At 41.2% G+C, this 18,528-nt stretch overlaps 1 protein-coding gene across 1 annotated transcript; it reads left to right on the forward strand.

The window, feature by feature from the left end:
- Nucleotides 1-14,448: 14,448 nt before the first annotated feature.
- LOC100192592 (DNA excision repair protein ERCC-1) lies at nt 14,449-18,474 on the forward strand. Its single transcript, NM_001137807.1, has 9 exons — nt 14,449-14,769; nt 14,855-14,924; nt 15,034-15,137; nt 15,855-15,954; nt 16,051-16,127; nt 16,482-16,581; nt 17,531-17,602; nt 17,775-17,843; nt 17,953-18,474. The coding sequence occupies exons 1-9, from the start codon at nt 14,492-14,494 to the stop codon at nt 18,274-18,276; spliced, it is 1,194 nt and encodes a 397-aa protein (NP_001131279.1). The 5' UTR covers nt 14,449-14,491; the 3' UTR covers nt 18,277-18,474.
- Nucleotides 18,475-18,528: the final 54 nt, after the last annotated feature.

Here is an 18,528-nt window from a genome sequence, read left to right on the forward strand (position 1 = left end):
CAAAGCTCTGTTCGGCCGCCAGCGCCAAGGGGCAGAGGCGCCAGGGGCTTCGGGGGAAGATTTGGGGATCAACCAAGAAGAATTTATTGTCTATTCTGTGGTGAAGACAAGGGCCATACCACCAGGATGTGCCACGTCACCATCCAGAAGCAAAAGGAGATAGCAGAAGCTGCAGCACAACAGAGTCAGCCGAAGCAGGTCATGCACACTGCTTCGTATCATTCGCCTTACATCCTAGAATATGTAGGCAATCACTCTGCAGCTTCTGTTGCTTCGGCAAGTCAACCCCAAACATCTTGGCAACAGCCTCCACCGCCACCACCAACGCAGCGAGGACAGCAGCCAGAAGGGAGTCAGCACACTCACCTTCAGAGGGACTTCAGAGAGGAGTCCAAAGCTCGCACAGTCAATAGCACTGTGCCAGAGTCGAAGCACATTTACTGACAAATATCCTACCTCGACAGCAGTTTTTTCACATTTTTACATTCAGTATTACTTTTTTGTTAATAAGGAACAATTATGGGAAGTCTAAGTGTTTTTTATCGTTTTTCAATTTCTTGTAACAGTTTCGCCTTTTGCCATAATGAAAATATATCTTCTCCATAGGCTTGAGTTGCCGAAGCATACGAATTTATGGTGGCATGAAGGACCTTTGTATTATCAAAAATTTGTTCTAAGGGACACAGTACAATTTATTCGAAGCAGTAAAAAGTCGCTCCTAAGGGAGTGTAGTGTAAGTTTTCTGAGCCTACAGCGAAAAGTCAGCGCTGATTCCGCCGAAAGTAAAAGGCGAAGGAGCTCCTAAGGGAGGCTTACAGCGAAAAATAAACGCTGATTACGCTGAAAGTAAAAGGCGAAGAAGCTCCTAAGGGAGGCTTACAGCGAAAAATAAACGCTGATTCCGCTGAAAGTAAAAGGCGAAGAAGCTCTTAAGGGAGGCTTACAGCGAAAAGTCAGCGCTGATACAAAAAGATTGTGTGCTTTATTGCAGGGATGTGTGTATTTTCGGCACAAATATCATTTTGCATAACATAACATCATCACATCATTTTGCATAACATAAGCATCATACAGCATATTGCATGTGGAACAAGAAGGGGATACAGTATTGATCTTCGGAGAATGTTTTGAAAAAGAGAAAATTGTGCTAAGGCACAAGATAAATTGAGAAGAAGTGTAGCTTCATTAGAGAGGCAACATAAAACTTTTTTATAGCTTCGGAGAATATTTCACGAAGCTTGGATATTCCTCATCAGAGAAGTATGGAAATTCTTGTGATATATAAAAGATTTTCTTCACGAAGCATGAAAAGAAGGGAAGGTGTTTTTTCGCCGAAGGCTCAAAAAACGGTATGTATGCAAAATTCCATGCATCGTAAAGAATTGAACTATAAATAGATTATATATTACATTCAAAGTTACAATGTATTACACATGTTACATTCCAAATGTTTTACAATAGCATCTAATCTTCCCTAAGAACTATTTCTGCAGCTTCGTTCAGTAGCTGATTGACAACCTTGTCCATGATGGCTTCGCCCATTTTTCTAATTTCATCGTCCCCCTTCGGGTGGGGGCCTGGAGATGCCTCAGCAGGTTCTGAGGGAGGAGAAGATACGGCTATATTACTATTACAAACCGCGAACAAAGTCTGGAATCAAAAATTACAACAGAATAAAAACCACTAGTTAATACCTATTTGCCCTTCGGGCTCTGCGCCTTTCTCAGCAGCCTCTGCTATCTTCCTAGCATCATGGATGCCTTTTTTGCTTCTTTGGATGATTTCTTGAGCCATTTCTCGGCCGCCATTGTCCCAAATGTCGGTGAAAAATTTTCCACCAACCAGGCTTGATTCGGCCGAGGGGTCCTTTATGTCTTTGGAAGACAAGGCGGTTTCGGTTTGTGCTAAAGATTTCACATGATTACAGCCTTTTCTTTCCAAAATAGTAGCAATCCCTATGGCGCCTGAAAAAACACATATGTCTCCGCGGCTATTCAAGATTTCCTCGAAGGCCTCAGCTTCGTGACTGATCCATTCAATCGGGCCTTCTGGATTCTCCCTTGTGAAATTCTCTTCGCTAGAGTATGCGCCAACGCTGGCGAAGCTAGATTTTATCTTCTTAACACACTCTATGGATTTATCATAGTACCTTTTCTTGGAAGCACGAAGCTCTTCAACATTTATTTCCAAATGATTTGCCCATTGATCACTAAGTTCTCGTTTTGTTTCTTCTAGTATGCGTTCTTCTTTAGCTCTGGCCAGTTGTTTCTGAAGATCCTGAATTTCACGTTTTTGGGCTTCAGCTTGAGCCTTAGAGGTAGCTTCGTCTTCCTTTATTTTATCCACTAGTGTAAGCAGAATTTTATCTTTTTCCAAAGCTTCGTTCCTCAGCTTGATAACCTCTGCTCGTAGGTTGTTGAAAGCAATATTATAGCTCTCGTCTTCAGTATTCTTTTGCGCTCTCAAAGCGTTGCTCAGTATTAAACCCTATATGAAAAAAGAATTACTATAAGAATAAAAGAATGATTCAAAAATTGTAAATTTCCAAATATACAATTCTCACACCTTCAGACTATTATATGCAAGGCTATCCGCAAGATCGTCCTTCGTCATAGCGCACAGTCCAGCTTCAAGCTTCGGAAACCCCATGCTTCTAGCCATCTCCCGGTAGACAGATAATTCTTTGTTGTCTGGGAGGCAGTATAGGAAGTCATCTTCGTCTGTCCCATTGAACACTAGTGCCCCCTTCAGATATTTCAATTCTCTGGCATAGTGATTAGCTTCAAAAATCTCTTCTTCGAATAATTGCTTCCCCGAAGCGTGTCGCACAATATAATCGTATGTTTTGGAAGGTGCTTCGGGGGCAGCAGTGTCAATTTCTTCAACCAAAACTGGCTCTGACATTTTTATTTTTTCGGCTGCCTTTGCAATTTTTGTTTCTTCGGCTTCCAAAGGTTTTACCTTGGTGGGCTCTGAAGGCCCAGCTTCAGTTTCAAATTGTTGTTTCGAAGCTTCAGCAACAAAAGCTTCAGTAGACAGTTCAGAAGTTTCAACAGTTTTCTTTGGAGTTATGCTTGAAGATTTAATTGTCTCCAAAACATCTAACACATTAACCATCCTTTTTCTTTTCGGGGTCACTGTTGGACCCTTCTGGCTTTTTCCTGTCTCAATCTTTGCTGAAGGACTTAAAACTTCTAATGTTTTTGCTTCTTCAGTCCTTGGTTCTTCCATCTTTTCTGTTGCTGGCACTTCGGCCAACTCTTCGATTTCTGGCAGTAGAGTTGATTCTTTAGCTTCGGTGGCCGAAGAGGTCTCACCGGAGAACTCAGGCACTGTGGCCAGTTCAATATAACGTTGCCGGTGTGTGAGAACCTTTACCCTTTTCCTCTTCGGCGCCGGCTCACTAGGAGCAGCCGAAGTAGTTTCCTTCGCAGAGGAAGTATTCTTTCTTTTTTGACCCCGCACTGGATAATGGTAGTCGGGGTAGACAAACCCAATTGCGTCTAATACTCGGTTAAGCCTCTTTTTCTTTCGGCCTCCGAAGGCCGCTGATAATGCAGTATCTTCGGCCTTTGAGTATACCCCAAGCAGTTCATCACTTACAGTCTCAATGCTTTTTAGCCAGTCATCATCTGGCTCAACGAATTTATCTCCGTACTTGAATGTGTATTTTAGCCTGACTAGTCCACCTTCGTCAAGTTCTTTAATGGTTTCCTTCGGCATTTCCCAGTTATCTGCAAGTGGCCATACTCTGAAGGCAATATGTTCCTGCATTAAATCCCTCGTCCCAATAAAAGAGCACACTGCGCCGAAGGCTCTTTGGCATTCTTCGGCTGTTTCATCCATCACCACCTTCGGCCTCCGAAGGCCGAAGCGTTGTCAAACAGGGCGCATAATGATATCTTTAATATCTTCCCGGATTTTTAAATCATTCTTCACATAAAACCATTCTGTCATCCAGTTGCCGGGCCATCTTTTCCGAAAGGTTGGCACGTGGCAACTTGACCCAGATCGGGCGCCGAAGCTGTAGCAGCCAAAATTGTTGTGATACTGCTCTTTGCCCCAAGGTTTCGTCTCGTACAACAACTCATGTATGTTGCAAAAACTTTTAGCATTTGGTTTCAAACCTTGGCTCTTCATGGCCCAGACGAAGATGCCCATCCTTATGATTGATTCGGGAGTGAGTTGGTAAAGGTAGACTTCAAATACCTTCAGTACTTCCACAACAAAACTGCTTAAGGGAAATCGTAGTCCAGCTTTCAAGAAGCTTCGGAATACCACAACTTCATTTTCTTCGGGAGTAGGCACGGTTTTCTCCCCAATATCCGCCCTCACAATAGACATGTCACGAAAATACCTCCCTTTCATGGTATCAAGATGACTCTGCTTAATGCTCGATTTGCCGAAGACTGTGTGACTCGGTCGCCACGGTCGATCTTCGGAGTCTTCGCCCCCACTTTCTACATCATAACTGTCACTGTCACCAGTATCTTCAGATAAACCCTCCAAAATTTCTTTAGTAATCTTCTCTGTATTAGTCTTCGACATTGATTGAAGAAAGCCCAGATGCATCTCCTCAGAAAGACTTAGCTTCGAATCACTAACAGCTTTTTATCCTCAGACATCCTTGAAAACGCTGAGAAAGTGCTCTCGAAACCGAAGCTTAAAAATCCAAAAGGCCAAGCAAGTGTTGTTGCGCGCAGGCTAATAGCTGGGTGAGTAAAAGCAGTTGGCAAGAGAGCGTGCCAAATAAACTCAGGATGAGCTCTTATTTATACAACCAGAGCATTGAAAACTGGAGGGTCCCGCTTGTCAAAGACTGTTGCTATTCTAGCAAAGAGAAGGTGTTTTTTCGGACCTTTGGCTTAAGGCCTTCGTCCATATCGCAATATGAATTTATCATTACAGCAAATTAATATTGCGAGGGGCTACTGTTGGGGGCCTTCGGCTTCCGAAGGTCCTCAAAAACATAATTTGACAATGTTTTCCAAGTATGCGAGTAGGTATCTTCGGAATCAGGTTGCGGATATACAAAAGCATGGTCAAGACGAAGCTTGACTGAAATGGAAGACGATCGTGACGAAGGATGAAGCGATCACGAAGCTACGTGCAGAAAGACTTCGGCATGACAGCAGAAAAGGGGAACCGACTTAAAGATGAAAAGTCAAGTTAGACCTCGAAGAATTACTATAGAGTTATTGATAAAAGCAAAGGGCATTAATGTAATTTTACATGGGCTGCGTCCCGTGCCTATAAATAAATGAACAGTACTCCTGTACTGTTCACGCTGACTCGGCATTTACATCACGCTTATACCCTTACTTTCCTCCAAGCCGAAGGTACATTTGTAATTTGTTATCGTTTATATAAGTAAAATAAATAGAAATAAATTAATAATAATGTTTAAAATAATCATGTTATTCTCTGTATTTTATGCATAAATCTTTTCTTATCTTTTATTATGATTATGAAGGTATGACCTTCATAACCTTCGTCCGAAATCCATTATACCCAAGGGGAAATAATGTTTCGAAGGACGAAGGGCTTTGATATTTAACATTGTATGTTGCCTTGTTCTTGATTCATAGCATTTGAGAACAAGTCCCCAACACTTACTCAAGGGAAACTTATTCTCTACGACACAAGATATATAATGTTCTCCCACTAGATATGTGCATCAAGTATTTGAATGACTTACCACATGCACTTTCAATTCAGTTAAGAGTCTCATGAGGAGTACATTACATACCATGGTCAAGGCATGACAAATTTGCAATGAATTAACTTATGCCTAAGAATACTTACCACCATATAGAACGTATCATTTGTTATACCAATTTGACAGATCTTACTATATGTGGTGGTGTCACCTTAGTATTCTTCTTTTCATCATTTGTGGAGACTTCCTTCTTTGTTATCTCTTTTCCTTTTAAAACTAGTCGATAAAACACTTTGAAAAGAGGCATTAGTAGTACAAGGAAGTATTTAATGAATGATTATATCTATATATGAATGGCAAACAAATCATCATTTATGAGGCATAAAGGCATAAATTAAATTCCTTTTAAATTAATGCACATGGATGAGTGAATTAATAATATGCACCAATTTACAAATTTAAGCCAGAAGGAATTTAACCTTCATATTGGCATTTCTTTCCATAAAATAGATTATTACCAATTGAAAGAATGCCACTTGAAAGGAACTATTATTGGTCACATACCAAATGAAACAACTAGTTCCATACCTTTGCCTTGAGCATTCCTAATCTTTCTTTTAGGTGAAGATTAACCTTTAATGCATGTGATTTTACCAAATGAAAGAGCACAATCTCTACTTGTGAATTTCCATGAAATGGCTTAAAAGAGATTGCATTAGAAACACAATCAATAGTTTCCTACTTAGAAACCTCTAGTATATGAATGACAAGAAGGTTACTAAAATAAGGAAACCTCATGATATAAACTAAATTGCCCTTACAAGCATCATGCATAACACCAAAATTAAACAAGGTGAAAAAAGCATGATTATTTAATTAAGTTTACATGGCAAGTTTAATTCGTAGCATGGTGAGTGATTAATGTAGAAGACTCAAAACCAATTTAAATGAGAATGAATACATCACATAGTATTGGTTCGATCTTCTTTGAATGTTGAATGTCACACTCCATTTGAGAAACACATTCTCATGTTCTGAGACTACATAAACACTTAGATAGAAACATTAGTCTCACAAGTCTAGTCATATAGAGAATTCCCCTTTTGGTAAGTGCTTTAAGAATTTGAATTTCTTACTTAGCACTCTATTCATTTAAGAACATGGGATAATCCTATTTATGTCTAGGTCATGGCAATAATACGATAATAAATTGAAATATGCCACAAGATACATGCAACTAATTTAAAGCATGTAGATTGTCACAATATAAAAATATAAACTTGCAATCTACCATATAATTGGAACTTTTCCAAGACAAGGTAAAATATTTTAACTTCATTCTCAAGTGCTTCATTTTTCCTATGTGGCTACAAAAGACACAAAGGAATATACTAATTAAAAACAATGTGCACTTAAGATTTAATTGTTACCATCCTTTGGATATAACTTGGTTGTAGGCCTTTTGCTTGATTCCCACAAAGCTTAATCCTTATTTCCTACAACACAAGTTCTTGCTAGAGATAAATATGAAGTTAGTGATATAACAACTCAATTCATCTTTGGGCCAATCTTAAAAGAATAGTCAATGTAAGATTGATAGATTGAGATAAGGATTGAGTTAAACTGCTCAAGCACCCCAAAGCTTCATATCATCTCTAGGTACCTGTAAAACTTATTAAGTACATTTTGGTACCCATCTCATGATGGGTCCATCAAGGTTAGCCAATAAGGACTTAGGCACCCAAATAGCCTTGGTCCTAGAATGTGGTGAACTCATCACCTTTCTAGCATAAGAGTCAAATTTGGGTCTCCTAAACATATTTGAATGTATTGACAAGTTAGGCTAAGGAGTTTTACCCTTTGGACAAACTTTTAATAGATGACCTTTTTCACGGCAATTGTAGCAAATGTGGTGCTTATCCTTGCAATGCATTTACCTTTTGCTTTCATCCTTTTTCATGGTGATCTTTCTTGATCGCACAAGATCTTGGATTTTCATGTGGGGGCATGAACCTATTTCATGACCCTTCTCCTTGCATCCATAGCACCTCCTATCGCTTCTCTTTGATCTTTCTTTGTTGAAGCACATAGGTACATTGTTAGAGCAAATCGTATGAACATTAATTTTCTTACCATGAATTTTGCTCATGCCCTTCTTGGAAAGCTTGGTATTCTTTTGAAGGGGTTTTGTGCATGCTACGGTTGTCCCCTTCTCAAGCTTTTTCACCATATTATCATGATTACCTTGAGAAGGTTGAGCATGACACTTTCCCTTCAATTGAGTCAAGCTCCTTCTTAGCCTCTCATTTTCTTCCTTGAGCCCATTGTTTTCTTTTGCATAGGAAACATTACTTGTTCCTGAAAGTTCTAGCTCAATAGAAGATTGGCTTTCTTGAGAGCAACATTTGTTAGCACATGATAATATAGTTTCTATTTGAGTACATGTGCATATGTGAGGTTGGTATGATTTCAAATTAGTTAACACAACCTCATGAGCCATTTCTAGCATGATATGTGAATCTATAAATTTATTATGAGAGCACACAAGCATATCATGTTTTTCTTGCAAAGTTAATTTTTCAATATTTAGCTTTTCTATTGTGTTCTCGAGCATATCATTTTTATTTTCTAATTGAGCAATATATGATGAATGATTAATAACTTTAATTTGCTCAATAGAAATGTCTTCATACCTTTGGACCAAATCATCATGAGAGCACTTTAGCTTCTCATGCTCTTTGGTCAACTTCTCCAAGTCTTTGATTTTTTTCGATGAGGATATCTTCTTGCTTATGAAGCATTTCCTTTTGTTCTTCTGCTCTTTCCATGAGTTTGAGCAAGCTCATCCGGTTCTTCTTGCTTAGTTGAGCAAAGAATTTTTGAAGATCATCCTCATCTTCACTGTCACTTTCATGTTCATCCTCATCCTCACTTTCGCTTTCACTGTCACTCCCATTAGCGACAAAGCACATATGAGAAGTTGATTTGAAAGACGAACCTTGTGAAGAGGTGGATTCGTTGTTTGGTCTCCATCGATCATTTTCTTCTTCTTCAATCTTGTTCTTCGCCTCATCTTCCTTCATTTTGAGGAACATCCTTTCGGCGATTCTCATGGCAAGATCTATTGCCCTAGGATCAATATCTGCACCAAAAGATAAAGTCGAGGCAACCTCAACTTTTTCAAGCTTAGAAGCACTTTCGTTTCTTAGTCCCCCCGACATGATCTTTTCCTCACGCGGTTAAGCGTTAGAACGAGGATTAGGCTCTGATACCAATTGTAAGTTGCCTAGAGGGGGGTGAATAGGCAAGTTGAAATTTTTTCAACAAAAACTAGAAACGAACTGGGTAAAACTAGTTCAACTGGTGTCAAAACCGGTTCAACTGGTTTGCACGAGCTCAACTAAAAGATGAGATATAAAACTAAATTGATCTCGAAATTCACCCAGTTAACTTCGGAAATGAGATGTTCTAGATAATCCAAAGGGTTCAAAGTAGTAGATCTGAGAAGGGCACTTCTCAAAATCCACACACCAAAAAGATATAAACAAATATTCCATGGAAGGGTGAGAGAACGAAGAACACGTATAAGCACAATGAACAAGAACACAAGGGACACAAGATATATCCCGAGGTTCGGTCACACCACCAAGGTGCCCTACTTCCTCGTTGAGGCGCCCACAAAGAGCCGGGTCTCTTTCAACCCTAATCCTCCCTTTGCCGACCACAAAGGTCAAGCTCACACACTAATCTTTGCTCAAACGAGCGGGTAATACAAACTTTCTTGTGGTCTTCCACAAGATTTGGAGACTCACAAGAGACACCTAGTCGTGTAGGAGCTAGAAGCTCCAAGAGTAATGAATCCACAAAGAACTCGATGTAGTACCAAAGATCGAATGAAGAAGAGCAAGAGAGATTTAGAGATGAAGCACAAAAACCGTAGCTCTCAAACTCACTCAAAGATTTATCTCCAAAGATTTGAAATGGGAGAGGCAAGAGATGTGTGAGAGAGAGTGGGAGGTGTTCTTCAAGTTAGAAATGGAGTTTTGGTCGTGCTCTTGTGTGGGAAGAGAGGTAGGAGTGAGTATATATAGGTGTGGCTTCAAAACTAGCCGTTGGGCTGATTTTAGCTGTGGAGGACCGGTTGAACCGCCCCTATGACCGGTTCAACCGCCTGGGGCAGGCTGACAGTCAGTATGCCAGTCAGACTGGCAGACTGCAGGTCAGACTGCAAAAACAGGTCCTGACACCGGTTGAACCGGCCCTAGGGCCGGTTCAACCGCCTGGGGGTCAGACTGGCAGTCAGTCTGCCAGTCAAGAGGTCAGACCGGTCAGGTGACCCTGACACTGGTTGAACCTCCCCTAGGACCGGTTCAACCGGTTTTGTCCAGTGAGGTCCGGGGAAAAAACCCCGGCTAAACTTTCCCTGGACACCGGTTGAACCTCTTTGGACCCCGGTTGAACTTGCCCTGGACCCCGGTTGAACCTGCCTGGACCCTAGTTGAAGTTTAGCTGGAGTTGAGAAAGCTCAACTCAGCTAAAGTTCAGCTCAGCTGCAGCTGAAGAAGCTCAGCTCAGCTGCAGTTTAAGAAGTTCAGCTGCTTTTCAACAAGAACACTCTAGGTTTCTCAAACCTAACCACGGTCAACCATAGAATTTTAAAGAGATTTTTGGTTTTCAAAAAATAGCTTTTGAATATAGAGGCTTGAGCTTTGGCAAAACACCAACCTTCTTTTTGGATCCCCCTTTATAGTACGACGATTCCTATGCTCAAGTTAAATAAAATTAATTAAGTAAACTCCTTGAGTCATTGGTGTCTCATGTGTGATTTCTCCATGGCGTTGCTTCATAAGGATCACAAACATCTTTGTCTCACCTTTTGAAGCAAACACAAATCAAACCCTATGACTTGTACCATATCACCATATATGAGATCAAATCATGGCTTCAAGTCACCTTACTGATGCATCAACATGTTATAACTCTTCATAGCTGATTAGTTCATCGACTTAGTGCAAGTACTCTCTTCTGCACCTTAGCCATGGTACCTCGGTCTATAAGCCGTCGCTTGGCCTTCACCTTCGCTTAGTTCCTCGAAGCCCTTTCCTTGCTATCTTCACCCTATCAAGCCATTCTTGAGTCACATCATATTGAGCATCCATTGAGAGAATCATTTCTTCAATATTGTGAACCTTGCTTGAATGTCTTCTAGATATAACTATTAAGATCAATCAAGCTCTAGTTTGATTCTCATAGGAGCATATATAGACTGATAGTAATATGGTCAAGCCAATTCACGATTCCTCATATCTTATTTACTTTGGCTTGACCAATCCTCTTAATCACTTCATCCTCTATTATGATCATATGTATGTAGTGATTTCTCAGGTCTTTTTCATAGATTCAAACCAATATAGAGATCATATTATATCCATTTGCATTGTCTCATTGGTTATTTGACCTCGTGTTGAATCTTTGTTCACTGATCATTATACACTATTCAAGTATGTTCATCATACTGAATTTCCTGTTCAACACTTAGCAAACTCGTTAGACCTTTAAATGTGTTGTTATCCAAATCACCAAAACTCACAAAAGGGATGAATGCACTTTCACCTTTATTTGTAGTTAATGTTTGAGGGATGTCGAATCTCTATATTATATGCTCAATAATAAACTCAATTATATCCTTTTGTGCCATATTCTTTAAAGGAACAACTACATGCCATTTAGTGAAGTAATTTGTAGACACTAAGATTAAAGGGATGTCCCTTCAATGATAGGGGATGACTTTGCCCAATGAAGTCTAATGTTGGGGCGAAGGCGAAGACGCTACCCTTCGCTCCAAGCCTTCGTCAATCTCGCTGCACCAATGGAGGCAAAATGACCGGCGGGGTCCACCCTTCGTCCTCTACACTACAAGATGAAGGCCTACGACGAGGTCGCCCTGTCCCACGTCCTCACCCAACCTGGAGGCCCACGTGGGATTCGGACCATTGTAATAGGCCCCGCACGGAGAAGTGTGTTACGGGCCTGACTTGTAATGGCTTTTCTGTAATGACAGTCTGTAACCCTCCCTTATGGAAATATTCCGGGGATAGTCCAGGTGCCTGAGGGCACATGCGTCCTTACATCAAGACGCAGGGCACTCAGACACCTATAAATACCCCCGTACAGTGCCCTTAAGAGGTTGGATTAACAGAGCAATTGCCATATCAAGTTAAAACCTTGTTTGCATTCGTTTCACTCCCTCGTTGGATCATCTTGCCCAGGAGAGCAAGTTCCAACATCTAAACCACAACCACGAAAAGGCCATGGATTCATAATAGGATGAAGCATAATAGTAGGCACAAGTTAAATATTTTCAAAATCGTTGGTAATGTTCACAACCTTTGTAGTAAAAAAAATGCCATCGTAATAGGCCAGTAAAGACTAGCTCTAAGAAAAACCACTTTATTTTGGGGTCTCATTGATGCATACATGTTGGGGGATTTCACCACAACAACTACAATCCCCAATATTTTATAGTTGACTAATAATGAATCTTTTTTTAAAATTCATTCTTAGGACCAACTTTGTTTTACATTCAAACATATGTCTGTTAACTGCATCTTTGACACAACATCCATCGAGAAATCAACGAATTTCACACGAGTTTCTCGCTGGTGTTGAAGCGAGGGCGAGCGGGAAGGGAGGAAGCGGTAGAACAACGAGGAACCACTAGGGCGGGCAGAATCCACCACTACCTGACCGAGAAACATCGTTAGCAGGCAAATTTCGCTGTAGCCACGATAGACTTGGCTGGTTTTGGTGATTTTTCTGACTGGACACAGTGGCGGACCCAGAAATTAGCCAAGACTCGGGCCTAAACGACCATAAACTCTAACAGTAGCATATAAAGAAAAATTGTACGACGAAACAACCTTGTCATAGATGTTAAAGATGACATACAAGTTATGATGTAGTTTCTTCCAGATGTATCATATCACATCAACATACCATACGATGGTTAAGTCATTCGTCTCCTGTCTTATTCCGCAACTCAGTTTTAATGATATTCATAGATGAGAAAGCTCTCTCCACAGAGGCTCAATCTCAAACTTAATTTCTAGCCATGTGATCTTGTATATTTGGTCGCAACTTTTTGATCTTTTATTTGGTGATTATGGTATTAGATGGCTGTATGGAATATCTTGTTTCGTACTCCCTCAGATCTTTTTTATTTGACGTTTGCTAGTGTAAAATTAAACTATCATGCGTCAAATAAAAGAAAATGGAGGTAGTAGTTTCTAAGCCCTATGGCTTGTAATTTTTTTTGCCTCTTCGGTTTAGAATCATTTGCTAGCTTGGGAATTGTTTTTGCTTCTCCTAGCTCGATGGTTTGCTCTCTAGTCTCTCCCTCCCTCCATCTCTCTAGACTAGCAGGAGCCTAGCATGTGCTGCCCGAGGTCTTGCTACTAGCCTAATATATAAATCTGCAGGACAAATGTAGGTGGTCGTAGCCTGCTCTTGTGCATGTTTGTTATCCTGTGCTTGTGAAGCTTGCACTGTGTCGGATGGATATACATACATATAACTATGACTCAGTGAGGCGAGAGGACAGAGGACAGACCGGCAGAGACGGCGCGACAACAGATGTAAGTTTGCAGCTCTTCAGCACAGTCCAGCTAGACTCGAACACGAGCTCTTCTAAAAATGTTTTGGACCTGCGCCCCGGGCCGTGGCCCAGGCGGCCATGGGCCTGGGTCCGCCCCTGACTGGACATGGTTTGGGAGCAAAGGGGAATGAGTAGAGCGGCTTGTGATGACAAGAGGATGGGTTGGGTGATGTAAATGAGTTAACGGATCTGCTAATTAGAAATGGTAACGGGTCAGATTTGAGTCGGATGGATTAAAAACCCTTCAGCGATCACACCCAAGAAGTTTACCTAAACTCGTCTGCAATCGCACCATGGGTGTCATTCCAAACCCTCACCTGAACATGTTGGGTTACTCGCGAGTTTTTTACTCATTGTACACTTTTAAATGATAATTCAACAATAAACAATTAAGTGTCAACAATAATTGAGTTATATCTAGGGATTTTAAGTCTTCTCACGTTGAACAACAACAAAATATTCCATGAATCATTGGTCAAGTTATTTATTTAAAATAAGTACTATTGTATCTTAATCATTTTTGCGCAAAATAAAAATAAACCAAATTTTGGGTCAGAGGTAGGTCACTCACGTGTTCAAATAAAAATCTACACCCACACTTACGAAACTTCGGGTCGGGTCCGAGTGCATTCGTAGGTCAAAATCTTTATCTATACTCGCAGTCGTAGTGTTTGGGGTTTTAAGAGTTAAATTTCCATCTCTGTGCCAAACTGCCAATGAGTTTACGATCTGATGTGTTTTTTGCAATATGAGATATATCAAAATACTTAGAAAAACATCTAGTTTTTATCATATTTTTATGATTTTTATATTTTTCAAAACTTTAAACGAAATTCTTAGAAATTTGAATCCCGATCAGCACTGAGAACGAGAAAATTTTCCGAATTTCGTTAAAATTCGTCCGAGAAATTATTCCCTGCTTGTGAGCTGTTTGGTACAAAAGCGAGTAAAACAGTTTCTCAAGCCGACGGTGAATCTCTACGAAACGGCCTCTTGGTCCAAATCAGGCCCATGGATTTGGCCCAAACATGGCATCCCCTCCGCAACTGCTACTCGCACATCTCCGGGCAGACAGGCCCGGCGGCCCCCATGGGTTCCGTGCAGGTGCAGCGTGTCGCCACTGACTCCGCGTCCGTCCGTCCCCCATACGGCCACGCCTCTGGGTCTCCCGCGCTGCCATGGACGGGGGAAGAGAGCAGCAGGCGCCGCCGGAGTCGCAGCCCGGTAAGAACCTCATCAAGATCCCGTCCTATCAGGAGGTCTTCGGCACCGGCGCCTCCACCTCTTCCTCGAAGCCGCCATCCTACAACCCTCCTGTAGCCACCTCCGCCGCCGCCGCCGCTTCATCCTCGTCGTCGTCCTCGGGATCATTCTCGCAGGCTTTTTCTTTCCTCAAGTCCTCCGAGTTCTACTCACCTCCGCCGCCGCCGCCTCCCCAGCCCACCACCACCCCGAGGTACCTATACTGTCCTCCCTCTCTCCCTCTTCTCAGTACCTGCGACGCCGGCCTCGACTCTGACGTGCCAGGTTTGCTGGCGCAGGCCGACTCAAGCTAGCCCCTCAGCGCCGACTCCCCAAAGCAAGAACTCCATTCTCGTCAGTCATAGGCAGGTACTGGGGCGTGGTTTGTGGCACCATGACACTTTTGACCTCTTTGAGGTTCTTGTCCCCTTGTTCTAAAGCAAATTTCGTGTCTTTTTTATTCATTCTTGTTCGACAGAGAGGAAACCCTCTGCTGAAGCACATTAGGAATGCTAGATGGACGTTCGCCGATGTCGTGCCGGACTATGTGCTTGGGCAATCGTCATGTGCCTTGTACTTAAGGTTAGAGCAACTCCAATAGTTCTTTAGAAAAAAGCTTCCTAAACCTATGTTTAACAAATTGCTAAATAGTTATTGGGAGTAAAAAAAATAGCTTGGTCTCCAACAATTCCTCATATTTAGACAATAGTTGTGTCACGCACGTCAAACCTGGCGGTCTCGCTACACGGAAAATGAAAAAAAGACCACGCTAGACTTGGCTACCTCGCTATGCGGGAAATAAAAAAAATGAACACGTAGTTGTAAAGAAATTGAAGACAACTACATTTAGGGAGTTGCTATGGAGTTGCCAAATCTGGAGAGTAAATGAGGTTGGATAACAAGTAACTAATTTAGCAAGTCCATTTGAAGAACTATTGGAGAAGCGTTTTTCTATTTACTTCTTAAAGTTAAGATTTACAGAGTTGTTTAGAGAACTATTGGGCTTATCGTGTCTTCAGTGATAGTCTTTAGAAATCCTGAATTGGACTTGTGTAGATTAGTTGAATGTGAAATCTACCAGGAGACATCATTTTCATGCCTGTATATTATTAGACAGTGTCATGAGGTATTCTTTTGTTGTGAGCAAAAACTATCTGGTTTTACTTCTCTGAGCTGTACTGTGCTGTAGCAATTATCAATGTTGATTAGTATTAGGGCAAATGGTGCCACAGAGTGTGTTTGTTGTGGTTCTGTTGTACTGTGGTTTTTACCGTTCAGTTTCTGTTGTTATGGATGCAGTATCAGGTACCATCTTCTACATCCAGACTACTTGTACTATCGGATAAGAGAGCTGCAGAAGAATTTCAGGCTGCGTGTCATCTTGTGCCATGTTGATGTTGTAAGTTTCAGTCACTTAACCAACATACCTGCTTTCCCAAAGTATAATCACTTTGAAGCATCTCAACTTAAAAATCTAGCATTTTCGCTGTCATAGGAAGATGTAATCAAGCCTTTGCATGAAATTACAAGAACAGCGCTGCTTCATGACTGCACCCTTTTGTGTGGTTGGAGGTATTTTTCTCATAGTAACTCTAATGTGAGTGGATTCAATATTTTTTGGGGTCCTGTTCGTTGTGAGCTGTCCTGATTGTTATATCAGTTCTACATAAATATGAATATAGTTATTGGATCACCTTGCGCTGGGTCTTTTTTATTGTGTCCAAACAAATCTTATTTGCTATCTCAATATTCAACTAAAATAACTGCACATATTTGTCTTTGTTTTTCTAAAAAAGAATTTAATGGTCCTCCATCACACAAACCGGAGAGGTTCCATAACAATTGCATGATGAATTGATGATGTAAATATGGTCATGAAAAGTTAAGAGTAAGTTGTCTGAACAAACTGTTCTCTCTTCTATGTAGCCTGGAGGAATGTGGTCGGTACTTGGAGACTATTAAAGTATATGAAAACAAGCCAGCTGACAGTATTCGTGAGCACATGGATAACGACTATCTATCACGGGTATATATACTTCCTGGGAACCCTCTCCAGAACAAGATAATTTGATGATCTATGTCATCGGTTGATGAGGAAAACTGGTACTCCCTACGTCCCAAAATATTAGTCGATAATGTTTTCAAGTCGGACTACTTGTTGGTCGCTCTGGCTAACTGACTTGGGCGATTAATCACGACTAATCATGATTAATTGGCCGACTTGAAAACATAACATTTTAGCTCTTGATTTTTATGTCTATGTTCAAATGGATGATGATGAATCTAAACACATATATAAAATAAATACATTAATTATTGTATGAATCAACTAAAAAGGTAAAACAAATTTATTTTGGGGGGAGTATTAAACATTGCTATCATGATTAGCAAGAAATATACCCCTGTGGTGCGCTCTTTCTTTCTTTCTTTAGAATTTTCTATACGCGCAAATTCTTGATGTTTCGATGATAATTTCTTGACTTACCATATATAGAAAGAGAGACTATAAATGACACCTCTTATGTCAATAAGACGAAATGGATGGATATTAAATGATAGGAAGTGCTATTAAGGGAAACAGAATGAAATAGAGCCACTTTGGGCTTCCCTATGAAATGAGGTATGGAACAGAGCCACTATGAAGAAATTCATGAGTTGAAATCTAGGAGGTCGAATCCTCCCTTGTTCCTCATGGTACGAGACGAAAACCTCATGTACAGTTTTGAAACGGAGTTTTTTTTTATTTAATAGAATGAACCACTGTAATGAATGTCGGCTCAATCCAAAGGAAATTATGCGGGAGCTTTGCACAATCTATTTCAAACCATGTTTCTAACATTGGCATCGGCGAGTGGTTTCGATACAGCTCTCTCTGTTCTGCCCTTTTGGGTTGATGGTAGTGATTCATTTTATCAACTATTGAGGTCCCAGTGCCTTGATTATATTTTTAATGTATGGTTTTTGGGTAACCGCAGTTGACGCACGGGCTTACATCCATTCGGCATGTTAATAAAACGGACGTTGTCACACTCGGTTCATCTTTTGGGGTAAGTTGGATGAAGAATCGACCTGACCTGTAAACCCTACAGCTTCAAAAGTATGCTTGTCTGACAGTATGTTCTGTTTTGGCACTTGAATATGGCGGTGGCATCAACACAAGAAATCCACCAAATAAAATATGCAAATGTATAAATGTTACTGTTCTTCATGTATTTGCAGTCGCTCTCACAGATCATGAATGGTTCTATGGACGAGCTGGCTCGATGCCCAGGAATCGGTGAGCGGAAGGTACTACAACATGCACACGTTGGCTATCCCTTTGACAGAAACTGCAAACTGTTGAACCCTGTTTCCCTGGCTTAATATTGTGTGTATACAATTTGTTCAACTTTTGCAGGTAAGGCGGCTCTATGATACCTTCCATGAGCCGTTCAAACGGGTTCCTGCCCGACCACGACCAAACCTCGTAGTACCCGATACCCCGGACCGGGAGAAAGCAAAAGGCCAACCTTCGTCTACAGATGGCAGCAGTTTGCAAGATGCGGTAGAGAAGCCAGATGCGTCGAAGAAGACGAAGAAAGGCTCTGATGTAAGATCAGCCCTCACCGTTGCCTTTGCCAAGTATTCGGAGAAGATCCGCAGTCAGGGCCGCGATGCGCCAAACGAGGCCGGTGAGAGTACTGGCGGCTCGACCGTGGAAGCTGAGAGGGCGGGAGACTAGATTTAGCTGTAGGATGGTTAACGGTGCTGGAGTAATGCTAGTTTGTTCCTTCCTGTTGGGTGCTTGTTGTTGTGACTCGGCCGCCGATTTGCGCGTGCGGCACCAGTATTTCCCGCGGCGTCCTAGGCATGTGTTTTTTTAGGCTAAAGAGGGGCCAGAGAATCTTCAACGATATCGAAACATTTAAGTGAGATTCCTAGACGGTGGCAGCCATTCCATCACCATATAAATCACACTTAGAATCTCTCTAAA

This window comes from Zea mays, chromosome 1 (assembly GCF_902167145.1).
Source record: "Zea mays cultivar B73 chromosome 1, Zm-B73-REFERENCE-NAM-5.0, whole genome shotgun sequence".
In the NCBI taxonomy this organism is placed as follows: domain Eukaryota; kingdom Viridiplantae; phylum Streptophyta; class Magnoliopsida; order Poales; family Poaceae; genus Zea; species Zea mays.

What these genes read in the sequence shown, in the direction of transcription:
- LOC100192592 (NM_001137807.1), top strand. Translation starts at nt 14,492, where the DNA reads ATGGACGGGGGAAGAGAGCAGCAGGCGCCGCCGGAGTCGCAGCCCGGT. An exon ending in CAGCCCACCACCACCCCGAG is followed by an intron (nt 14,770 to 14,854) that starts GTACCTATACTG and finishes TTGCTGGCGCAG; the next exon opens with GCCGACTCAAGCTAGCCCCT. An exon ending in ACCCTTTTGTGTGGTTGGAG is followed by an intron (nt 16,128 to 16,481) that starts GTATTTTTCTCA and finishes TCTTCTATGTAG; the next exon opens with CCTGGAGGAATGTGGTCGGT.